Source organism: Dermacentor albipictus, chromosome 9 (genome assembly GCF_038994185.2).
Source record: "Dermacentor albipictus isolate Rhodes 1998 colony chromosome 9, USDA_Dalb.pri_finalv2, whole genome shotgun sequence".
In the NCBI taxonomy this organism is placed as follows: domain Eukaryota; kingdom Metazoa; phylum Arthropoda; class Arachnida; order Ixodida; family Ixodidae; genus Dermacentor; species Dermacentor albipictus.
In genome coordinates, this window is record NC_091829.1 from 104,909,181 (window position 1) to 104,935,577 (window position 26,397).

At 48.7% G+C, this 26,397-nt stretch overlaps 1 protein-coding gene across 5 annotated transcripts in view; it reads left to right on the forward strand.

Moving 5' to 3' along the window:
- Positions 1-26,397, forward strand: part of LOC135907196 (phospholipid-transporting ATPase ABCA3-like) — a 248,818-nt gene that overhangs the window by 137,105 nt on the left and 85,316 nt on the right. For all 5 annotated transcript variants that reach the window (XM_070525186.1, XM_065438880.1, XM_065438883.1 and 2 more), the window contains 3 exons: positions 4,795-4,949; positions 6,345-6,500; positions 7,579-7,789. In XM_070525186.1, the coding sequence (XP_070381287.1) occupies positions 4,795-4,949; positions 6,345-6,500; positions 7,579-7,789 (522 nt within the window). The remainder of the gene's footprint in view (positions 1-4,794; positions 4,950-6,344; positions 6,501-7,578; positions 7,790-26,397) is intronic.

A 26,397-nucleotide genomic window follows, 5' to 3' on the forward strand; every position in this document is an offset into this window, starting at 1 on the left:
TTTATTGTACACCTTTCTTTTCAATGACAATGGTAAGCTTCCAGTAACGATCTGTCATATTCTGCTGAATGTGCTTCAAATCATTTTCATTCTTCTGTAAATTTTCTTTCCATGATTAGGGTCCACTGCGACTAACTTACGTAGGTAAACGTACTCCGTTACAAACTATAGGGAGTCAGAACGGAGTCATTTGAAAGGGACTGGGCGCATACTGCGCCAGGGTGGTTAATTCCTGTTCTGGTGAGGGAGTGTCTTTTGCTGAAGCTTAGTGTGGAGAAGGAGGAGGAATGAACGTTTATTTTAAGAAACAGCGAGAAAGTGACCTTTCTTCGCCCTAGGTGGGCGGCTCTCTCAGTCCAGAAAGCCGTTGGCTAATGCTGCAGCCCGGGCCCGGTCCACCAGACTTCGCTGATCGTCCAGGCTCTGTAAGCTTAGTGAGTCTTCCTAATTTGGCTGTACTTGGATAAGTATAGCCCCACTTGCTCTCGGCGTTCTCGCAGGTATCAGGCACCACTCCAAGCCTAGGTAATGCATCAAGCATTAACCCTTTCAGATGCCATTTTATCCTGTTGATTGAAAACATCCTTTCACCACATCTCTTGCATCTTCATAATCATAGAAAGTTTACAGCTGCAGAAAAGATGAAGAATTTTCAATTGCTTAGCGAGTTGACAAGGATTTCAGCTCCATGCGAAAACTCACTACAGGAACATTAAATCTGGGAACATGCGGTATTTTGCGTCTTGAAAAGCTTGAAAAGCACTTTTCCAGCCACTTGAAAATTATGCCTGGTCCATGCCATTGTAACAAACAATGAAAGTAGTGAACGCACTAAATACAACATACTGACACAGAATAAAAAAACTGGATGTGGCTTAGCTAAGGTTAAGCCCAGGATGGGAAGCATACTAGCCCTTATTTTAGCGCGACAGCGTTAAGGAGCTCATGTCTCAGAAAAGCCGGTGTCGTCGGCGTCGGCTCAGGCGTACGGCGCTTGGTCAGGCGCACATTTCGTTGTCGCGCCGAACGCTGCGTTGCTCGACGCTCACCGCGTCCGATGCGGGGCGCGTAATCGCTGCGCCGTAGCAAAGCCACCTAGAAACAGTCTCTGTAGCACGCCGCAACCTTCGCTTCACATTCCAACGAGCAGCTCTGTCTCCAGGAGGTATCTTACCTCGTGAGTGTCTAGCAGAGGCAAGCGCAGCTGCTTATATACCGCCGCGACGCCGCGAGTGACGGCGCGAGTTGGAACCCCGTTTCTCCTCTGTCGTGACGTCACGGTGTCACGTGGTCAGCCTTGAAGGCGACGACGCCAGCGACGACGCGAGTTGGAGCCCCGTTTCCCCTCTGTCGTGACGTCGCGGTGTCACGTGGTATTGAAGGCGACACCGCCGCGCCTGAGGAGCTGGGTTGAGCTCTACTAATATGCTTCGCATAAAAGACCCAGCCGTCTACCCTCCCTTTCATTTTGCTTAAACATTCTGCACGTTATTCAACAGTGCAGCATAGTTCCAATAATAAGTGTATCGAGTTGTATGAAACACATTTTAAATACCATTACATTCATCAGTGCTTTTGCTATTGATGCACTCTCCTGCTCTGCACAATTGTGCAAACAGCGTCTCCAAGGATTAAGTGGCTCGTTGCAATTGCTCATACCAGAAATAAGCGGCGTTCAGTCCAGCGATACAAAAAATATGCAGAAAATAGCATTACCACGAGTGGCTCAATCCCCGCAAGCAAGCAAAGACGCAATGGCTGAATAGGAAAGAACGAAAGAAAGTACGAAAGAAGGAAAGAACGAACGAAAGTACAAATAAAGACAGCGCAGAGAATAAGGAAAGGAAGAAAAAAAAGGCACTGTCCTTCCGCTTTGTGGGGAATGGCCAATGAAGCGGTGTATGTGGTCCCCCTAATGGCAAAATGCACCTACGACGCGGGTCGGGCCGGCATGGTAATATTTTTGGGATCGGCGCATGTATGGGGAGTTCGTAACGCCTGATTTACCTTCACTGGCCCACGCATGGGGAGTTTCGTGCCTAAACAGGGACAAGAACCTGGGGGTACTCTACATTAACAGGTTCGCTGTAATTCGCTATAAGGTTAGTTAAGTATTTCTTTCTTAATAAATGAATGCATACAAAAATAATTATGTACTTAGTTACTGACAATGACAAATGTGGGAGCAGTGGCACGAGTGTGGTCGCGGGGTAGCGCAGGGCCGGGTGCCAACCAACCAGCTGTGGAAGAAACCGACGACGCTGGAGCCAATCCTGATGATGATAGTTTTGTGTTACTACATGGATATGATCCTGGGGGAAGTAGCCCTTCAAAGCTACGCTGCAACAGACGAAAAAAGGAAGGGAAGGACAGAATGAACAAAAGAACCTTTAGGTACTGCATTAAGTGTCCGCATGTGTCGTTGAGGAGGTCGACCTACTGCGTCATATGTTTACTTAACACCGCGGCTTGTTATGTCTTGCAAAAGTCTGGCCCCTCCGATTGCATAAATTAATGCACTACCTCGCGGCGTCTATTACGGCGTTGGCCACACGCATCGTGGACGCCAAAGTAGGCGCGTTTGGCAGACGCCGCAGGGACGCGGTGCCGGCGCTCGTGTGTCTCGAAAGCAAACTGCGACGTGGGCAAAGTGCGCGTGCCGCTGACCTCACCGTCAAAGCGATCTGCGATGTTTGCAGAGTGCCTGTAGTGCCGGTACCTTCTTACGCGCGGGGCGTTTTTTGAATGTCATTGACGACATCCTTTGTCCTCGTTCCACACGTCACAAGCTAATTAAAGCCTACCATTCCCAAACGAACACACTTACTGAGCGTCTTAATCGCACGCTGACACCGACCCCACAGGTTTCCGTAAATCATCTTGATTGGGACAGCACTTTCCTTTTGTGACGTTCGCGCACAACTGGTCCCGCCACAACAGCTCCGGATTTTTGCCTTTCTACCTCTTGTTTGGACTCCAACCAACGCTGCCCTTTGAGATTTTCCAGATAAATACGTTCCTACAGAGTACGCCGACGATGCTGCTGATCGGGCTCGAACATGTCGCCAGATTCCACGGGATCGAATCTTTGCCTCGCAGATATCTTTTTGGTCCTTCTTTGACTGCGGTCCCACCACGTGGGCCTGTCTTCCAAGCTCCTGCCTCACTACCCTGGCATCCCTAAGGCCATCTACCAGCTAGTGAAGTCAGATCCGTGAGTGCCCCGGTGGACGGTAGCTCGCCATCGTCCGCATCACCTATTAATATCGTCGCGTCGTCTGTTTGAAGCCATACTTCTCAGAAAAAAACTTTCATTAAGCATCGATATGTTATAAGGCATTTCCGTACCATCGTCAATGTGGTGCCCTTTGGCCTCAGATGCCCTTGCGCCAATAAACTTCAATCATAATCAACATTCGTGATTGCGCTAGCAAGGGGATGAAGACGACGATCGAAGGAGTGCTCGTATATATGTGGAAAGAAGCCTTCTCGGCTTCTGTTCGCATATATTGTATACATTATGTAAATCTATTTTCCTTTTTATTGTAGTTGTACTTACGTGCACGTGCCAGAGTGCACACGCGGGAGAGCCTACATGTTTTTATTGAGGAACTAATGTTTATATGGGATTATTGTATATGAGTCTTGGTGGTTTTTTTCGATAGAGACGTAATCGTGAAAGAAAGACACCTTTGGTATGTAACATACAAAGTATGACGAGAATAGCTTTAAAAACCACACCAGTGAGGTAAGGTAAACAGAGAGAAGGCGGGTGTTTCAGCTTTCACTTTGTTCTTGTTTCGTTCATTGTTCCGCACTCCATGGGGTGGTTGAGATACGGTTGACATAAATCAGCTATTCGTGCTGTTTCCCTCGAATTCAACAAGATTGTGCTTCTCTGTCAGCAAGACGGTGAAGCTTTTGTGTCCTAGCTTTCTCTTAGAATTTTTAAAAAATAATGTCTATATAAAACCTATAGAAATTTGTATATGAAGTCTACAAACAGTCTACAGACATTTTTTTGGACTTGTCTGTAGACAGTCTATGGACTTATGGCCTTACACTTCTTATGGCCTCTTCTATAGAATGTCTGAGTCTATAGAATAATGAAAATCTGTGTTTGTAGACAAATGTCTTTAGAATGTCTCTAGTCAAAAGTGTATAGGGATATACAGTTCTGCTTTTGTAGACTGAAGTCTATGTCTATGGAATGTCTGTATACGAGAGTATATAGACAAATGTCTATAGATATTTTAAAGACATTTCCTATAGACATCTCATAGACTTCAGTGTAAAAAATAGAGCTGTATACAGGAGTTCTACTCTTGTAGACTGAAATCTATATAATGTCTATAAGCAAATGCGTATAGACTAACTATAGACATTTGTATATAGATATTCGACAGACTTCAGTCTACGAAAGTAGAACTGTATAAACCTGTACACTTTTCTCTATAGACATACTACAGAGATTTGTCTACAAACGTGAAATTTCATCAATCTATAGACAATCTGTAGAGTCTGTATAGACTGAAACATTTCATAAATACGTCTATAAAAAGTGTAAGGCCATAAGTCTACGGTTTCTAAGTTTACACAGTAAGTTTATGGACTAGTTTATAAAAAGTGTATGACCATAAATCTATAGGCCATCTATAGACTAGTCTAAAATGTCTGTGCATACTCTATAGGCTTCTTGGACAAACGTCCATAGAGTTTCCATTAACTTTCTATAAAAATTATTGTATTGGTTGCAGCGCAGTGATTGTTTAGCGATTTGTTGGAATTGCACAGGAATGCAGGCGCCAACAAGTGGTGCAGCCACAGTGTGCGGCTACAACGTTTCCAGCCAGCGTGAGCAGGTGCGCCAGCGGGTCAGCTTTTGTCAGCAGACGGACATCTTTTTCGAGGACATGACTTGCGCCGAAAACCTTCTCTACTTTGGATCGGTATGCAGCCAAAGGCTTTTCTGTGATCATACCGTAGAAGTACCGACACTACGAAGCCCTCTGCCACCCCGCTTTCACTGTCGCTAGAAAGCACTGAGTTATACTTCAGTGTACATATTATTACGAGTAACCTTAATTTCAAAAATGCAAAGTCTTTCAGCACACACGTTTGGCAAAGCCAAGCTATCGGCCAGCAGGAACATAATTTTTGTTTGGGCCCACGCTTTTTGTTCAGTTCACGCTCAGCTAGGGAACGAAAATTACGAGTCGAGCCAGTGGGGATTTTCGGAAACAATTTATTCAAGCTGAGACGGGTTAGAAAAAGTGTTCGTTTAAGTGCTACCAGTTTGCAGGAAAACGTGTGGTGCTCCCGAAGAAACAAACGCTAACTTGAGTATTTAGGACAAGTACAGAGGTTAGCGTTCTGTTGCACAGTCATTAACTCGCAAAAGTAATATTTTTTTAATACAGATCGCACACGAATAGTAAGTATTTATTACCGGTGTGGACATCGAATAGTCAAGCACAAGACGCACATGTGTACAATACAAATATTACGCCTGTAGCGAAAAGTGTGAACCGCACACGAACAAAGAATAAGCTTTAAACACAATATCACTAATTAGCATCAAAAATGAATTGTACGAATCATCTTCCAGTACATTTGGAGCCGTATTGAAAACAAGCTTCCCAGAAATGAATGCGCGCTGTATCATTAGCTTACCAATAATATTAAATAAATGGTTGGCAAAAAAGGTCCGAAGTTGTGAAAAAAAAAAACATTGCTGAAGCCTTTGTGTGCCGCTAACGCGTCTAAAAACGGCCTGCTGCGAGAAAGAAATAACTGGTTGTAGCTTAAACTGTAAAACTGCTACAGGAATAGAGTGCCGAAAATACAAATAGACAGACTCCCAACAAAAATTAATGCCATGCAGGTTGCTGCACTGAAACTAAACGAAATTTCATTTCCTACTTTGTTAATGCGTTCCTTCTAAAATAGCTCAGTGTAGCTGTGCCTGACACTATGAAAGAATGAAATGACCATCTTGGAGGTTAACTTGGTAACTCGATATGTGTCACTCGATATGGGCCACTCTACAATAGCAGAAATTATCTTCCAATTTTTTTTTCCGATACTGTGCGGAATTCAATCTGCACCTTGCGCGGATTTCATGGCGGCGCCGAGGTGTGGCGTAGCGTGCGTAGTCAGCGGCAGGTGAACAGAGTTCGGCTGCATAAAGGTTTCGACGTTGGCAATAAGTTTTGTAGCTTTATTGCTTGAACGCTAATCGCATTAACGACGACATTCTTCGGGAGGGGGTTTCTGAACGATATTCCTATTTAAGAAATGACAACGTAGACAGCTGACCGTATATTTCTTCACGTGTTTCGCAGCTAAAGAGAGGACGCCATCGCAGGATCAAGGAAGTGATCCAGGAGACGCTGCATCTGGTCGGACTGAAAGATAAGGCTTTCAGCATGCCCAGTCAGCTCAGTGGTGGCATGAAGAGGAGGCTGAGCATAGCGATGACGCTTGTTTCTGATCCAGAGGTACGTTTGGCAGCGCTGGGTCGTTGCGCTGCTAAGCACGCACGAGGCTGCGCGTTCTATTCCCGACCGCAGTTATACAGGGCCGAAATATTAAATATGCTTGTGTACTTAGATTGGGAAGCAATGTGAAGAACACCGAGGTTGTCATAATTATTCGCGATTACCCCACTACGGAGTTCTTTGTAGTCATATCGTAGTTTTAGTGCGTAAAGTCCGGGAAATTGAAGGACTCCTGAAGGACCCAATCCTCGGTAATCACATTCACATGAATCCAGCAGATTGTTCAGGCAAGAAAAGTAAAGGCAAAGTGATTTGTTTTTATATTGGAAGTGCAGAAAGGATCAGGGAAACGGAAAGGAAGCTGGACAAAACGACAGCTTCATGCAAGTGACAGCAGCGGATAGTGTCGAGGGGTTTCCGTTAGCTAGGTGGTCAAATTCTTTTATACTGCCCTTTAAGGAATTATTACGTGTCAACTCCCGGTGCATCCACCTCGCTGCCCAATGGCGAAGGCGTTCTGTGATAGAGTCGAATCTCTCTCAGGTCGGTGATATATTGCGACACAGCATGAAAACTATTGTGCAGATACATAACAATGCCTGCCATATAGGTCACCTAAAGAAAACAGAAAGTCGAGCCAGATTGAAAGATCAGGCTTCGGTGAGGACAATTCGTCATTACTAGCGAGAACAATTTTTCTAAGCGAGAATGTGTTGAAAAAAGTAAATGAGAATCCTGTAGTCTGTTTTCAAACGTGGCACCATTCATGTGATGCACTTTATGACCGCAAGCTCACTTGGGGTTCACGTCAACTCGTCTATTTTAGCGCTAGCGATTGGAATTGAGGAGGGTCAGCGGGAACTGCGGTGGCCATTTTCTACACCAAGTCGCATACTGTCCCACAGAAAGCGATCAAACGCTTCTAGAGGAATACCCTGTAGATATAAATTAAGGGACAATTCTCCCTCATTGTATGTTCCGAGCACTGCATGTATCTAATGTTAGGCCAGGGCGATCGACGACTGCTTTCCAGGCAGCTCGGGCGCATGTGGGACGTGAAACCGGATTGTTTTTCCAGCTACTGATTCTCGACGAGCCAACCGCGGGAATGGATCCGGAGACGAGACGGGTCGTGTGGGATACATTGCAAAACGTAAGCAAGACGAAAACCCTTCTGCTGTCTTCACACGACATGGAGGAAGCTGACGCCATCGCGGACCAAATAATCATGATGGCTTCCGGAGTGGCCGTTTGCAGTGGATCGACAGCCTTTCTTAAAAGAGCATGTGGTAAGCTTGTGCCGCCACTCGATAAAAGTACCATGATTTGTTGAATGCAGCCGGCTGCCTCTTGGCAGCTCAGATTTTCGTGCGTGAATTTCATGCATGGAAAAAGGCTGCAGTTAAAAGAAAAGTGTCAGATACAGAATGGCAGACAAAGAAACACTCACTGTTGGAACGTGGTTGTAACCCGTTTTTCCGGATCATGATCGAGTTGTCGAAAATAATTTTGTGGGTACCTGTGCTGGCATAAAAATAGACTTCCTTGTTTTGTGGTAGCTCATCGGAGACAAAGAAGTGCAGCTTAGTGCAGCGCTATGTTTTATATTGCGTGCTTCACACGCCGGAGAGTATTTTTATTTAGTACATTTGCCTGGATTTGGTTCAGAAATTATTCCATTAAGGATATTACCTTCTACAATCAAAGGAACACCGAGACCTACTCTATCATTACCAATAATAATGACATGTGTGCTTGCCAAATAATGTGAAGATGGCGCTTACTAAAGATGACGTTCCAGGCATTCGTCTCACTTAATATAAAGAGTCTCGTTTTTCGAGGCGCACTGGATTACAGACATATTTTTATGCAACGGAACACACACAACGACGTGTCTCTCATATTCTAGAGCCATGAATCCGGCGAACAGTTGTGACAGGTAAACGGCAGATTGCAGAAACACACATAGAATCCCTACGCAATGTTTCCTTGATACAAACTAAGTCGCCAGGCGGAGCTGGTTACGATACAAACATCGAAAGGGCTAGGTAGTATGGGATTTTAGATTCCTGCTTGCTAAGATAGCATGTCACTATCAGTGCCGTGACCTCAGGATATGCTTACCGGCAACAGCGTCAGACCGCCCCAGTGAGCCACCCAAATCCCATCAACATCCAGTCAAGATCCATTCAACCACGTTTCCACATAAAATATAGTGGACATCTTACTAACATTTACCTTGCAACTATCAAGTAGGCGATGTCTTATTGGCGATCATTTTACCTTAGAATTAGGATTTTTATGGACTTTACATAGTGACGCTATACAGATGTACGTGCTACTTGATATCTGGTAGCTGCAATATAGGTTTATTTGAAGATCTACTAAGCATGCTGCATCCGTTCGGGGGGGGGGGGGGTGCATAAAGTTTTGTAGGTCAACCTTATGCAACAGGGTCTTCACAAACGCCAAGTTTCCCCAGCTTGATTTCGCTTGAAATGGAATTCTCTTGGCATGTGGTAGGGAAATGTTTTTCGCGACTAATGACCGAAAACCATATCTCTACCTTAGAAGTACGAAGAACTGTGGCACGACTAAAATTTCTTTTCACGATGTACGACAAGTCGCTTGAATTTAACTGTCGAACATACATTAAGCTTTACCTGTCACGCGCATCTCGACATTCGTCAACCTCACAACTTGCTCCCTTACGGCACCTGCATTAACCTGTTTTAAAATTCATTTTTTCCTCGTCCTGTTGCTCATTGGAATGATCTACCTCAGGAATTTCCTCTGGTGATAATTTTGACCAGACACTACTCACGTATTTTGCACGGTAGTATGAAATATATTTTCCCTCTGTTAGTCACATTACTTCTACTATCGTCTATGCAAGTGCATCTTGTTCTGGTGTGAAGGTCAGTAGAAACCCCAAATTGTTATTTTCATATGATATTGACAATCTCTGTGTATTTTTCTGATGGTGTGAATATCGTCCTTGTTCTTTTTTTTTTGCTCTCTTCCTTTTTCTGTTTCATATTTGTAGCACAAGAGCGCATATAATTCTTGTCTTAAATGAGTGTTAGCAGAAATACGCCCACCTTCTTGGTCTGTATGCACTGCAGTATGTACAAATAAATAAATAAATGAATTATAGATATAATGTTTGAAACCATAGGCCCATATTACACCGTCAAGGCTCGTAGTGAATTCTCAGATAATTGTTGTTCCTAATGTTATACAGCCCATGGCTATTTCGTGTTGCACTGCTGATCAGGTAACGTGCAATATATGCTGTGACAACATAACGCAAATTCTTTTGTTCCGACCATACATAAATAGCCTCGCCCAATCCCTCTGCCCCATAGGCCTTTCTTATTTTTTTCGAAAAGAAACAAATTCTGAATTGTTAGAACGCCTTAGAATTCTATCTCTACGAAACTTGTTTCATTTTTTTTTCATTCCTAGTCACTGTGTACTTGCACTCCTTGAATGTTTGGATAGTTTGGAAAAGGCAGTGCTTAGTAGGCATGTACGTTATTTCGTGTTTAACCTTACCCTTCAGAGTGCGGGAAATTCTTTTGACATTAACAATGAATCATTTCTGGCTCTACTGGAGAACAGAGCCTCTCACCCAGCTATTACAACAGAAGCAGCTTACCACCAACAGATTGAGAAAAAAACGTCTGCCTTTAGCGATGGCCGGTCCTCGGAGAGCGCACGCGCAACCATGAACGTCGTTCTCGCATTAAGGGTCCCGTGTCATCACGTGCAAACTCATTTCGCGTCATTGCTCCCCTCTTAAAAGCGACCGGCCCGGTCGCTTCAAGGGCAGCGGGCGGACACTGTGGGCAAGAGTGCCAACATGAAAAGACAAAAAAAAAAGACATACAGGAATGTACACAATGCTGAAGCAGTTTGTGAGGGTTGCTTATCCCTCGCGTGCGTAGTATGGCGTCATCCGTACTACGTGGACGACTTCAGCACGGGGACGGCGTCGGTTCGAACCAGGATCAGAGCTTTGAGGCACCACCTCGTAGTTCACGTCACTGAGGTGGCGTACAACTTCATAGGGGCAGAAATAGCGGCGCAACAACTTCTTTGAGAGCCCATGGTGTCGGATAGGTGTCCACACCCACACGCGGTCACCCGGTAAGTACTGGACATTCCGTCGGGTCTGGTTGTAACGGTAGGCGTCGGTATTCTGCTGCGTGCGGATGCGATTCCGAGCGAGCTGGCGAGCCTCCTCGGCTTTCTCGACGAAATCTTCAAATCTTCAGTGGTGTCATTCCTTGTAGTTCCGTGGTCTACCGGGAGCATGGAGTCTAAGGGAGTTGTACCGCGACATCCGTAAACAAGCTCGAATGGTGTAAACTCCGTGGTCTCCTGCACAGCGGTATTGTAAGCAAACGTGAAGTATGGCAAAATTTCATCCCATGTTATGTGTTCCACATAAATGTACATGGAAAGCATGTCGGCTAATGTTCTGTTTAGGCGCTCTGTTAAGCCCTTAGTTTGGGGATGATAGGCTGTCGTCTTTCGGTGGTCGGTGTGCGTCAGTGTGACGACTTGTTGCAATAACTCTGCTGTAAACGGTGCACCGTGGTCAATAATGAGTACAGCGGGTGCACCATGGCGAAGCACGACGTTGTGGACGAAGAAGCTCGCGACTTCAGCAGCAGTTCCCCGCGGCACAGCTTTCGTCTCCGCATAGCGAGTTAAATATTCAGTTGCCACGATTATCCGCTTATTTCGCAAGGGTGACGTGGGGAACGGCCCAAGAAGGTCGAGTCCCACTTGCTGTAACGGCGCCGGAGGAGGATCCAAAGGCTGAAGGAGGCCAGCAGGCCTGACGGGGGGAATTTTACGCCTCTGACAGTCACGGCACGGTCGCACATAGCGCTGAACCGATGAAAATAGGTGTGGCCGATAGGTGAATATGTGGCCGTTAGGTGAAGAATAAGTGAAGTCTAAATGGCCGGCACAGGGATCGTCCTGACGCGCCTGTAAAACTTCCTCGCGCAGTGCCGCCGGAACGACGAGAAGGAACGTTTGCTGGCTGTTCTCGAAATTTTACAGGCAGGACATCGTTTCGCAGGCAGTACGACGTCAATCCTCGTGAAAGTGGACGTGGGACAACAATGTCAGCTCCCTGGAGGTATCGGATGACTGGAAGCAGCTCAGAGTCTGCACGTTCATAGTCAGCCATGCGCACCACGTCGACGACACCAAGAAACGGAAAATCTAGCTCCAAGTCGGAGGATGTCAAAGGAATAGAAGAACGTGACAAGCAGTCAGCGTCGCTATGCTTATGGCCGGATCTGTAGACAACAATTATGTCGTATTCCTGGAGGCGGAGGCTCCAACGAGCGAGGCGACCTGATGGGTCTCGTAGATTGGCAAGCCAGCAGAGCGAGTGGTGATCACTGATCGCTCGAAATGGCCAGCCGTATAAGTAGGGTCGGAACTTGCTTATAGCCCACACGGCTGCTAAGCATTCTTTTTCGGTCGTTGAATAATTAGCTTCTGCTTTTGTGAGACTACGACTGGCATACGCAAATACACGTTCTGCGCCATCTCGCCATTGAACCAGAATGGCCCCGAGTCCTACGTTGCTGGCGTCGGTGTGTATTTCAGTTGCCGCGGAGTCATCAAAATGCGCCAGCACTGGAGCGGATTGAAGGCGTTTAAGCGATTCGGTGAAGGCCTGCTCTTGTTCTTTCGTCCACGCAAAGGGCACATCTTGTCGCGTCAGTCTCGTGAGCGGTTCAGCAATCCTTGAGCAGCCTTCAACGAAACGACGGTGGTAAGCGCAGAGGCCCAGGAACCGCTGAACAACCTTTTTGTCTTTAGAACGAGGAAACTCGGCAACGGCAGCGAGGTTTTCTGGGTCTGGTCGTACTCCTTGGGAGCTGACCACGTGGCCTAGAAACTGAGTTCCTTGAAGCCAAACTAACAGTGTTCAGGCTTGATGGTGAGTTTGAGCTTGCGTATTGTAGTAAGGACACTTCGTAGCCGGGCGAGATGTTCATCGAACGTGCTGGAAAACACACAACGTCGTCTAGGTACACCAGACACGTCTGCCACTTTAGTCGAACGAGTAAAGTGTCCATCATTCGTCGAAACGTAGCAGGAGCGGAACAGAGACCGAAATGGAGCACTTTAAATTCGTACAGCCCATCGGGAGTCATGAAGGCGGTTTTTTCACGGTCACATTGGTCCACTTCGATTTGCCAGTACCCTGACTTTAGCTCTAACGAAGTAAAGAACTGAGCATGACGCAGACGGTCGAAAGCATCATCGATCCGTGGCAGGGGATAAATGTCGCGTTTGGTGACTCGGTTAAGCAGTCTGTAGTCAACGCAGAAGTGGAGTGTGTTGTCTTTCTTTTTTACTAGTACGGCAGGTGATGCGCACAGACTTGTCGACAGCTGAATGACGGCATTTAGCATTTCGTGAACTTGACGCTTAATCGCCTCCCGCTCAATAGGTGACACACGATACGGATGCTGACGAACAGGCCGCGCCGGCTCCTCTGTAACGATCCGGTGTTGAGTAATGGAAGTGCGCTGGACTTTGGATACCATGGAAAACAGCCGGAGAATTCTGTCTGGCCCAGCAGCACATCCATCTGTACATCTGCTAAGTCAGCATTATTGTGGACGAGGGTATACAGGCTGGCGTGAATTGTTGCACCCGGTGAAGTCACTTGTAACGTGCGTATGTCGCAGAAGTCAGCAATGTCGTTCAGGAATGCCACAGTTGTACCTTGAGGGACGTGCTGATACTCATGGCTGAAGTTTGTCAACAAAACTTGCGAGCACTTATGCTGTATTCGAACAAGGCCCCGGGCGATGCAGTTGTGTCTTTCGAGCAGCAGCGGGACATTTGCCTCGGTAATGACCTCATAGCCGTCGAATGCGTCGCAAGTGACGAGTATCACTACGCTGTTCCTTGGCGGCACCGTGATGTTCTCGTGAACAATCCTAAAGGCGTTGACATACGTGTCATCAGTACTGCTGCGTGCTAAGGCCCGCGCAGTCGAAAATGTTACCCGCGACTTTTTAAAGTTAATCACAGCTACATCAGCCTGCAGAAAGTCTATTCCCAGAATTAGGTCCCTCGAACCGCTTGGATGGATAATGAAATCTCCGAGGTACGTAAACCCACGAATGCTCATTCGCGCTGTGTATCTCCCTACCGGGGTTAGCAGATGGCCTCCTGCAGTGCGAATCTGCGACCCAGTCCACTCGGTGGAAACTTTCTTCTGCTTGCAGGCAAGGTCCATGCTCATAACTGAGGTGTCCGCTCCAGTGTCGATTACTGCCGTTACTTCGTCGTCTATGGTGATGGGAATGTTCTATGGTACTACCTTTCCTAAGGTGTTTGACTCCCTCTGTACGTCTGCGTCGGTCTGTTTTCATTGTTGTCGTCGTAGTGGAGGATCTTGCGTACGGTCGTCGCGGTCTCACCTCCGGAGGTCGCTGAACTCAGTTTTCCCTACCCGCCGGGCTAGGCGAGCGGCGTCAGAGTGTCGCGAGTAAAGGCTTGGCTTGGTGATGTGACCTGTAACGAGCAGGAAACGATGAACGGGGCTCCTGCCATCGCTGATCCACATTGCGATGATTCTCGACGAAACTCTCTATTTCCGGCGGCCGCTAACCAGGTCGTGGATGAGGTGCATTCGGCGAGAATCCGCGGAGCCCCACATGACGATAAGGACACATTCTGTAGATGTGTACGGCTTCGCCACTATGAAAACAAAGGGGCTTGTAGTCTGTGGTGTACCAGACGTCGCTCTTCCTAGCACTTGCTTCGGCGATGTGCGGTGGGCTGCGAGGCGGCCTGAGGCTTACGTCCATTTGTTGAGTGGTGTGTACCATGCTGCACGCAAGTGAGGGTGGCGGACGGCGTACTGCTTCAGCGTAACTCATTTCGGCGTGCGGTCCCTGCTGTGGCGCCTCGTACTTTCCAGGAATATGGATGGCCTGTCGGCTCTCGCCGCGCACCATTTCCTCAATGGGATGTTGTCCCACAGGGGCAGTGGTCGTCTGCATCTTCTGCAGTTCCTCCTTGATGATAGCCCTGATGAGTTCTCGCAAGGCGCTGCCGTCGTTACCGATGGTAGCGGCAGAGAGCTCCCTTGAAATCATGGCGTCGCGGTGGTTTTGCCTGGCCCGCTGTCGAAGGGCCTTTTCCATAGTAGTGGCTTCGTCATGGAACTCTGCAAGTGTCGTCGGCGGATTTCGAATGAGGCCAGCAAATATTTACTCTTTGACGCCGCGCATGAGATGGCGCACCTTCTTTGTTTCAGTCATAGAAGGGTCCGCACGTCTGAAAAGCCGGTTTATGTCTTCTACGTACGCCATCACTCGCTCATTCAGACCTAGAATTCTCGCCTCCAACGCTAACTCCACCCTCTCCTTCCTCTCCGCCCTGGCAAAAGCATCGAGAAACTGCCTACAAAATTCTTCCCATGACGTCAGTGTCGCCTCGTGGTTCTCAAACCATGTTTTCGCGGAATCATCAAGAGCGAAGTACAAGTAGCATAGCTTACGGTCGTGGTTCCAGGCGTTGAGGTTGGCAACCCGGTCAAAATGGTCAAGCCAGTCGTGGAACTTCCGTGGAACACATTCGGCGTCCGAATGTGATTAACATGCGATGCTGCAGAAGTGGCAGGAGGTGGTTGGTTCGTCATTCTAGTTCGCTCGGGTAGCAGACCGTGTTTTGGCTGGAGTCCCTGGAGACGTCGGCTGGCACGTAAGTGCGAAGAGGTAAGTTCGGCTTAACTACTCGCTGGGCTTAGGTCTGGGGTATGCTCCGCAGGTCTTAACGTCGAACGTACCGCGCACCTCCACCAGAAATGTCACCCAGCTATTACAATTAAAACAGTTTGCCACCGACAGATTGACAAAAAAACGTCTGCCATTAGTGATGGCTGGTCCTCGGAGAGCGTGCGCGCAGCCAAGAACTTCGTCGTTCTCACCTTAAGGGTCCCGTGTCATCACGTGCAAACTCTTTTCGCGTCAATATTTCGATTTCTTTGAATGACTGCTCCATGTTCCTCATAACAGTACACGGTGCTATGCAGTGTTCTACAATGTCTAATTCTGCAGTTATACCTTCAAATGAGCAAGGGTATGTTCGAATTGCGATGGAAGTAACTTCAGTACGCCTCCAATTGTCTTTATCGCCTTGCTGGTGCCTTCTTTATGTGCGAGAATGGCTTGTTACTATTTTGTATAGTGTTTCATGTCAGCATGTAGAATAGGCTGACTTCCTTCGTTTCTGCTTACGGCATTCAGCCGGAGAATTTTTTTCACAGCAACCCCTTTTGCGTGTTGGCATTAGCACATTGTAGATAACGGTGTAAGCAGCCTGCGTTGTGGGCATAAAGCGATGTTTGTGCATAATTATACTGCTGCAATAGGGAGGATGACGTTTTAAACATCTTTTTATACCATGATCACAAATGTTTCGATCTTTCCTTTTGTGGCTTCATCATAAACCGACCTGTTCACTTTTAAGGTACATTCTGTTGTTTAGAGTTTTATAACGTATACGAATTATGTATTATCAAGTTAGTGGGGATACGTGCGATATGATGATGTTCTCGTGGAGATTCTTGGCCAATTCCTCACCATAGCTATGTGCCGCATTTCACACGATTGACAGACGTTAATGCCAGTTCAAAAAGCACCCCATACGATAATCCACCAATCGCCCTCGCAGATGAGGAATCCTGCAGTTCCCCATCACTCTCTTTCTTGTGTTTTTGGAAAAGGTTTTGATTGTCAGACACATAAGGTTAGGACTGTAGCATCAGGGCTTGGTGCCTATTGAAGACCATGCTGTCACTCAAATTTAGGGTACAACCGCATTCTCGGCAGTCAACTGCTAGGTCAGCCGACTCCGTATCAGCTAGCGATCCTCTCAGCTCAGTCAGCGTGGAGAATATTTGACGTCTTTCACATTAGAAGAATAGTGGATGGCTGTGTCCACCAACCGTTCATTCGGCTATGGGACAAATAATTAGAATATGTGATCAGCACATGCGGCACTGAAAGATTGGAGCCGCTAATGTGCCTCAAATTTGAGATTGTTCTTTGAAGGTAGCAACGTTTTGGACGGTTCGTCACGCGTTTTAAAACATACACATTGCCCAATTTCTTCGTGCTCTTCAAAAGAAAAGTAAGTTCAGAGTCAGCAGCTGTCCTTTGTGTATCTCCGTCATTTGGACAATTGTAAGCTCTGCACAACAAATAAACTGGCTCTCCCATAATCGAGAGTAGTTGTAAGCAAGAAATGGTTCCCGGTTAAGCGGATTGGTTGGAGCAACTACGATGAGTACTTGCGACAGTTTCACAACAATCACAATCATCTCACAACCGTCCGCGGCGCGCCGGACGGTGCCGACCTGGTCACGTAGCATGGCGCCATCTCTTGAAGGAGGCGGCCTAAACCAGCATTGCAAAATTCGCGGACCCCTGGCGTTTAAAAGACCAGAGGCAGCCCTGTCACAGCGCCAAAAATTGACAGTGAAGTGTATGCACTGTATCTGCCTTTTGAACGTCGCTATTGGAAATAGGAAATTACACTTCAGCGCACAAGAAGTTACAGCTTGAGCTATATTGTGGACCAAGATTAGGGAGGAATTGGAAGCTATATCTTTTGTAGTTTGGTTGGGAAGTAACCAGCGTTTGTATTGCGGTCCCATAAAAGGAGTTTTGTGCGAGAGACTGCATTTTCTTCAGTTTTGACTCGTTGCCCGGACGATATCGTTTCGTTCTAGCCCCATCCTCGCCTGATTCTCATCTACAGTGCCCGAATAACAGCTCTCAGTTCGGGCTCAAGGTCTCTTGAAGATTGCCAACAACGTAAGCTAAGAGCATTCCTCCGTGTTGGTGAATCAGCGCAGTGACCAGGACAAGGCGGAGACACGCAAGAATACGCGACACTCGCATTTTATGCTTAAAATGAATCGTGAACGCTCAGCAACTCACTCAGCTGTCTCTCCTAAACCAAAACCACCTGCGCAGCGTTCGCACACTTAACCACATAACATGGCTTTATTGCACTGACGCTGATTTTAGACAATGAGCCACTGTTCTTGCAATTTGAGTGCGCGTTAGCTTAGAAATTTCCAGTGGTATATCAACATTAGTTTTATACATTTCGCAAATGAAGTCGCCAAGCGTTTGTGTCAGAAGCGTGTTAAACACGAGCGAATACTGGCAAATGAATCAGCGATGTTGTCCTATTCTTTCCTTTATCGTGTTCATTTAAACCTGCTCGATAATTCTACCAATTTCGTCCGTTCCGCCAGGGTTGAACAGAAGTCTACAGTAGCAAGCTCATAATGGAGCTCCATAGAAGTTACCTATACTGCCTCACTTCCCTTAAAATTTTGATCAGGTAGTGAAAAGGCATGAAAAAAGTGGCTCAAACACCCTGCATAAATGTTCCGTGGCAGAGCCACTCGTACATCTTATCCATTCATTGCGATGTTGCTACCTCGCCCTTTGCTTCCAAAAAATCATTGCCAGAAACAAAGCAATCTGATTCACATGTGTTTTGCCATTATTAAGTGTTATTGTTGCTTTCTCTAACATTTAACATTTAGCTATGCGACAAGCTCACTTGAAAGTGAAAAAAAAAGATACGGCACCTTTGTTTTTGTAGGCTCTTCGTTAGGTACTAGATTTGGGTGCCTGAAAGCTAGCCCCATTTACAGAAAGCTTGCATTGTCTCCCACAAAAATATAAATATCACGGAGATCACCCAAACAGCCACCGCTTACTTGCCTTTTATCAGGAAGCTGGAAATCTGATCATTGTTAGATTTCTTAGCTAGGGATCCATTCATAAAAAAGGGCAAGCGAAAATGAAATATACTGTGTCATGTACATTTTCTCTCATATTCCGTGCGTGTATGAAGCAAGCTCTTCGGCATAAAATAGAACTTCACAGAAACACTTGATACAGTATTGTCCCATGTCAAGAAGACGGTAACTGTTTACCTTAACTTTTGTGAACTCACCAGGCGTCTGATAGACAGCAGCCAAGCATTATTATTAGTCACAAGTCACTAAAATTTAACAAGATTACCAGAAACCATGCGACAAGGCATATACATTATACTGTATTACCACAGGTACGGCTGCGCTCAGTTATTTTATCTGAAAACGAATGTGAATGCTGAGAAGTGCGGTACGCTTCCTTTTGTGCTGAAGCTCATCACGGGGTCGACGCTATGACACTAGAACTCTGCTGCGCTGCAGCCACTATAATATAAATTACTTATCGTACACACAGACCATACAATCTGTCCGTCTAAAAGACCTGCTAAAACCTGTGTGCCCTGCAGTATTGACTAACCAAGTTCTAGCCGTCTACTGTCACATAAAACTCCTCTTAACACCTTTTTGGTGTAGGTTGCGGGCTCTATTCCTCCCGTCCCTGATTTTTCGGATTGGACGCCACGTTTCACGCGCCTCCATAGCCGAAGATAGTACGCCGTCGTCGCAGCCCGCGACCGCGGCGGTGGCAACCGTCGTCCTTTCACATCGTCTGGTGTCATATGTAAGATGCATACGGCGGAAAAAAAGGAAGAGGACGATATGTGCGGATCCCTCCGAACGGCACGAGCGCTGGAGGCGTGTGACCCAAGCTGTGATCGGAAAAGAAGCGGCGATGAGCTGGCATTATCGACGTGGCTCTGGGCGAAGAATGTTGGAGCGTCAGCTTCACATTGGCGACGGGAGCCACGGAGGTTCGGTCAATCCCGTGACGCTGGCGATCCAGGGTGTGACCGTCGACCTCAGTGACGTTTGAACGAGGCTACCTGGATGTGCAGCAGCATCTCACGGCGGTGCCGGGCACTCCAAAAAACATCCCCTTCAGAGGCAGACCAGCACGTACGATAGTCTCCGAGGCGTCCCGTCGGCACTCGCAGAAGTAGCGGCGGAACGCGGCGTTAGGCCGTTGACCGTTAGGCCGTCAAGCCATTGAGGCTTGCGTCCACGTCACCGACGGATTTCGGGACGCCGGCATCAAAAGACGGAAAGGTGGACTGGCCGACATCAAGGCAGTGACGTCTACTGCGTCGCCGATGAGAAAGATCCGCCACGCATCGGACTCAAAGGATACAGGCGACGACAAGAGGCTGTAAGGATGCTCCTTTCTGTTAGTGCGCAGCCATAGGCTAGGGTTGCCTGACTTTCGCCTACGAACCGCTAAGTATGAACGTAGGTGAGGATAAGGCAATATTTAGTCTATGCAAGTGTGGAGCTTTGTTTCTAGAGAATTTATTTTTGTATTTTCCATTTTGAGTTTGCGTAAATTAAAATATGTTTGCAGTGTTGCCCTGCGTCTCCCGACTCTATCTTTCCTAAAATCTGCACTGCCTCGAGATAAGTGACATGCGACACAAAGTGTTCGCAACATCTCGATCTCGACACATTTTGCGGTGCAGAGAACTATGACGTCGACGATTGGCTCCTAATGTTCTAGCGCGTACGCGAGAAACACAGGTGGGATGAGACTCTAATGCTCGCAAACATCGTTTTCTGCCTACGGGGTACAGCTCGCGTGTGGTTTAATAAACAGCGAAGAACTTGCCACTTGGGACTTATGCAAGGATGAGGTGCGCGAATTGTTTGGCCGACCGGTTGTACGACAAATGACAGCCCGGCACGAACTCTGCGGCCAGAGTTCAGACGTCGACATAATGGTACGTCGCATATGTACAAGATGTGCAAGCTTTGTGTCGCACAATTGACAAATGCCACATGCGTACAAGGTTCCCCGCGTGTTCAAGGCATAGCTGATGACGCCTTCAACATACTCATGCGTAAGCACTACAGCATGGTTGACTCCATCATAACTGAATGCCGTCGGTTTGAGCAAACAAAAAGCCGGTGCATTCATTGCTGACCGCTTTACCAGACTCCCGAACACCGCTGCGGCTTCCTCATGCGAAGATACCGTAATGTCCCCTCAGTTCTCGACGCCTTCCTTACCTAACCAGGATTGTTCGCCAGGAGCTCGAAGCCATGGCTCAAGCCGCTTATCGGGCACCTGCTCCCGACGATTTGGCGACAACATCCCTTATTCAAGCCGCTATTCGTCAACATGTTGCGAACATGGGCATTGCATTTGCCATCTGTCACACACCTCCGCCCATGTGCGCTTCCGGTCCTCACACTGGACATTTCACCACCCCAATTATTGCTGCTGCCACTTCTGCTCTGAAGTTCACACCCTGCTACAGAAACCCATCTGAAGGGATAATGCCAGACGATCGACCAATCTGTTTTTCTTGCTCTAGCGTCGGATACATTTCACGCCACTGCCGCAATGATCGGTATTACCGACCTAGCTTCCTCCGGTGACCGCAGCCAAAATTGTGGCTTGCCTTCAGGCACATTTCTTCTCGACGACCACCTTCCGGCCCGGGAACCACACCGTCTATCTACGTGCTCTCCACTGAGGTACGCCGATATTGCAGCTCCATGCACTGGCCTAACCGATGACCGTCACCTCTTAGTCGCAAGTCGCGCGCCCCTCAACGCCGTCACTCACCTTCCCCCGCTTACTCTGGCAACCACCCGGTAAACTAGCCAGTGCAGCTCCGGTAGGTAAGGCTGCATTGACGACAAGGACCGGAAAACCTCTATTGACCCCTGCTTCAAAACGTAACTTCCTGGGTGTTCTCGTTGAACACGTGAGCATTACTGCTCTGATTGGTACTAGCCTGCACATATCTGTTGTGAGTTCTGCGCTACGACGCGACCTACGAAAAGTGCTGACACCGGCCGTCTCTGGTACTGTGCGAGTAACCGACGCTACCCGATGCCCGGCTCTTAGTATGTGCACTGCCCGCGTAACTGTTACCGGTTACCAGTTCTCTTCGGTTTTCTCGACGTTTCACCACATGATGTCATTTGCGGCATTCAGTGCTTGACCGCCCATTCTGACCTAACCCCAAGCCCCACTACAACGTCACTGCCTTCGCCCCTGTTCTTGACGTTATTAATATATATATATATATATACATATATATATATATATATATATATATATATATATATATATATATATATATATATGTATTGCAACGGGGGTGTTCACCGAGCAGAAGGGTCACTAGTTATAGATTGTAGCGCTAGGCTTAAAACAGGTCGGCGCTGTATCGTAACACGGAAACAAGCACTTCTCGTCGTCTTCTTCTTTTGCACCTGCACACCAGCACCATGCCCACTGCCCAGTGCCTTCAGTACAATCACTCCCCACCGAAAGAGTAGCCATCCTGGCGACCTAAGGACAGGGGAACACAAGGGGGTCATGGCACTGCTTGAGCCGGGAGACGTGGACAATTTCCTGGCCCCGACGACGCTGGTCGGAAGGCGCTTCCGTTGGCTCGATGAGGTAGTTGACCGCGGATGTTTGTTTCACTACCCGATAAGGACCGTGGTAGTTGGAGAGCAGCTTGGAGGAAAGGCGTGGAGGAGTAGAGGGCACACTCAACCAGACCAGCGAGCCAGGCGCGAAGAACGTAGCCGTAGTGGATGAATCGTGGCGAAGCTTTTGGCGCCACTGGTCCTGGGATGTGAACGAACGAGCGAGCTGGCGACATTCTTCGGCGTAAGCAGCCGCTCTAGAAACAGTCGTCCACTCCGAAGCATCTGGCCGGTAAGGTAGAATCGTGTCCATAGTGCATGAAGGTTCGTGTCCGTAAAGGAGAAAGAAAGGGGAGAACCCAGTGGTGCTTTGCGTGGCGGTATTGTAAGTGTAGGTGACGAAAAGTAGAATGCGATCCCAATTCGAGTGGTCAGATGAAGCATACATGGCCATCATGTCACCAAGGGTGCGGTTGAAACGTTCTGTCATCCCATTAGTTTGTGGATGATATGCTGTGGTAGTGCGGTGAATGATGCGACACTCCTTTAGCAATGCTGCAATGACGTCTGAGAGGAAAACGCGACCGCGGTCGCTCAGTAATTCGCGAGGTGCTCCATGGCGTAAAATCAGGTTTTGAAGGATAAAACTGGCGACGTCTTTTGCTGTGGCAGATGCTAGGGCTGAAGTTTCAGCGTACCGCGTGAGGTGGTCGATAGCAACAATAACCCAGCGGTTGCCGCTTGGAGTGTTGGGAAGCGGACCGTATAAGTCAATGCCGACGCGGTCGAACGCGCGCGCGGGGCATGGTAAAGGTTGCAAGGGGCCGGTGGCATGTTGAGGTGGCGTCTTGCGTCGTTGGCATAGGTGGCATGACCGGACATACTGGCGAACGAAACGGTACATACCGCGCCAGTAGTACCGAAGCTGGAGGCGAGAGTATGTCTTTAATACACCAGCGTGGCCGCATTGTGGGTCGTCGTGGAACGTGGCGCAGATGTCGGAGCGGAGGTGTCGGGGTATAACAAGCAACCACTTACGACCGCTGCAATTGTAGTTGCGGCGGTACAGCAGGTTATCTCGAATGATGAAGTGCCTGGCTTGGCGACGAAGCGTCCGAGAGGTCGTTGCTGTCGAGTGGCTGGACAGGAAGTCGATGAGCGAAGAGATCCATGGGTCTTTGCGCTGCTCTGATGGCATGTCGGAAATGTTGAGGGCGAAGGCACCGCAGGTATAAACAGGCGAGCGGACAGGACCAGAGGGCAGGGGTGACCGGGATAGAGCGTCTGCGTCTGAATGCTTTCGGCCTGAGCGATAAACAACGCGGATGTCGTATTCCTGTAGGCGCAATGCCCAACGGGCAAGCCGACCAGTTGGATCTTTTAGAGAAGATAACCAGCATAGGGCCTGATGGTCGGTCACGATGTCAAATGGGCACCCGTACACATAAGGACGGAATTTGCCGATAGCCCAAATGATGGCCAGACATTCTTTTTCAGTAACCGAGTAGTTCGCCTCGGCTTTGGTAAGGGTGCGGCTGGCATACGCGACGACGTACTCTTCGAAGCCATCCTTGCGTTGTGCAAGAACAGCGCCGAGCCCGACACCACTAGCGTCCGTATGGATCTCAGTTGGAGCAGAGGGATCAAAGTGTCGCAGTACTGGAGGCGAGGTGAGAACGCGTCGCAGTTCTTGGAATGCGTCGTCGCATGCCGGGGACCAGGCTGATAGGTCAGAACTGCCGGTGAGAAACTGCGTCAAGGGGGCGATGATAGAGGCAAAGTTACGGATGAAGCGCCGGAAATATGAGCACAAGCCGATGAAACTGCGAAGCTCTTTCATGGTGGTTGGTTTGGGGAACTCGGTTACGGCGCTAAGTTTCGTGGGGTCCGGGAGGATACCGTCTTTGGAAACTACATGACCGAGAATAGTAAGCGTGCGAGCGCCGAAGTGGCATTTCTTCAAATTTAGTTGCAGTCCTGCAGTGGAGAGGCACGCAAGGACTTGCTCGAGGCGGCTGAGGTGCGTCGCAAAGTCGGTGGAAAAAACCACAATGTCATCCAAATAACACAGGCACGTTTTCCACTTCAGCCCTCGAAGAATGCTATCCATCATTCGCTCGAAAGTGGCAGGCGCGTTGCAGAGGCCGAACGGCATGACGGTAAATTCATATAGCCCATCAGGAGTTACAAAGGCTGTCTTTTGGCGATCGGCCTCTGCCATTGGCACTTGCCAATACCCGGAGCGTAGATCCAGCGAGGAAAAGAATTCCGCTCCCTGCAGACTGTCCAAGGCATCGTCGATGCGCGGCAGAGGATATACATCTTTGCGCGTTATTCGGTTAAGGCGGCGATAGTCGACGCAGAACCGAATGGAGCCGTCTTTCTTTTTAACGAGGACAACCGGAGATGCCCAGGGACTGTTAGAGGGCTGGATGATGCCACGCTCCAGCATGTCTTCAACGTGCTGGTCGATGATACGGCGTTCAGCAGCCGACACACGATACGGACGCTGGCGCAATGGTGTTTGTGGACCGGTGTCGATACGGTGAACGACTGCGGACGCTCGGCCCAAGGATGGTTGGTCAATGTCGAATGAGGAACGAAAGCGTTGGAGGAGCTTGATAATTTCTGTGTGCTGCGCAGGTGTGAGTTCCGCGTCGACGGCACGAGCGAAGACGTCTACAGGGGCATCAGTCGCGGTCGGAGCAGCGACGGAACAAATCGGAAGTGATGCCGAATCGCCAAACGTGGTGGCCGGGAGAACGCTGTCGAAAGCTTCAGCGGTACCCAGGCACTCGCCGCGGAGTAGGGATGACGGGCAGGCGGACGGATTGCACACGTAAAGGGCAGCTGAACCGTCGCAAAAAGTGACGACAGCAAACGGAAGCAGAAAGTTCCGGCGGCGCGCACAAGTGGCCGACGGTGTAAACAGAACAGATGAGTTTGCAGCAGAGTTACATGACAGAGGAACCAGAGCGGCGGAGAAAGGTGCGATATCGATGTCGGAGGCGGCAACAACTTTAGGAGAAGAATGGTCGTCAGGGTCGAAGCACGGCACTGATAATGTAAGTTCGGCACGAGCGCAGTCGATAAGTGCTTGATTGACAGATAGGAAGTTCCATCCAAGAATAACGTCGTGTGACGAACGAGATAGGATGACAAATTCTATGACATACATAACGTTTCGAATGACAACCCGTGCTGTGCACGACGCTGAAGGCTGGATGCGATGCGAGGTTGCCGTACGCAGAGAAAGAGAGGTAAGGGGAATTGTCACTTTGTTCAAATTGCGGCAAAGCTTCTCACTAATAATAGAAACGGCGGCTCCGGTGTCGATAAGCGCGTGTACGGTGACGCCGTCTACGGAGAGTTCAATTTCGTTCGCCGGGTTAGAATGAGGCCTTGAAATGTTCGACGTAAACGCAGTTCTTGCCTCTGGAACTGCGACTGTTAGTTTTCCTCTCGGGCTGGGCTGGGTCGGCGAACCATCGGGGAAATGGATCGGCGACGTGGGGAAGGTGACCGACGGGCATCGAAAGGGAGGCGACTATATGATGAGTCCGGAGGAAGGCTAGATGGGTCCTGACGCGGAAGTCGAGCAGGCCTGTAGCTTGAGGCGCCGCCACTGTCAGGTAAACGGGGGCTGCGACGGCGGCAAAATCGGGCTACGTGGCCCGGAAAATGGCAGAAATAGCATATTGGCCGGTTGTCGGATGTACGCCACGGGTTGATGACAGGGGCTCCAGCGGCCGAGTAAGGGACGACCATCGGGCGTGAAGGTGGCGGCGGCGGCACATGGAAGGTGCCAGTGGCCCGGTAGGCATCAGAAGTCGGAGGAGCGTAAGGCCGGGCGACGACGTCAGCGTACGTTAGCGGCCCAGCTGCAGGCTGCGGAGGAGGGGCAGATGGCAGCGCAGCGGCAACTTGGGTCTGGATGACGTGGCGAAGTGAAGGAGCCAAGGTTGTCGACGGCTCGGGTGTGCTGTTCGCCAGAGAGAGTTGGCGGGCAACTTCCTGACGGATAAACTGCTTTATCTCCGGCAATAAAGCAGAGATGTCGGCAGCGTCGCGGCCGAAATCCAACGGAGATAGATCCGTGGTGTCCTGCTGAGCAGCGCGTGTTGATGCACGCTGCTTGCGCAGCTCATCGTACTGCTGACATAGCTGTATGACTTCGGCAGTCGTTCGCGGACTCTTCGCGACGAGCATCTGGAAGGCATGGTCGTCGATACCTTTCATGACGTGCTTAATCTTGTCAGCTTCGTCCATAGATGAGTTCACGCGCTTGCATAGCGAGAGGACGTTTTCAATATAACTGGTGAAGGTCTCGTCCTGGCGTTGAGCTCGACCACGCAAGCGCTGCTCAGCGCAAAGCCGGCGAACGGCGGGACGGCCGAAGACCTCTGCCAAAGTCGCCGTGAAAGCCGACCAGGTGGTAAAATCGGCTTCATGGTTGCGGAACCATAGCTTGGCCACGTCAGTCAAGTAAAAGATGAC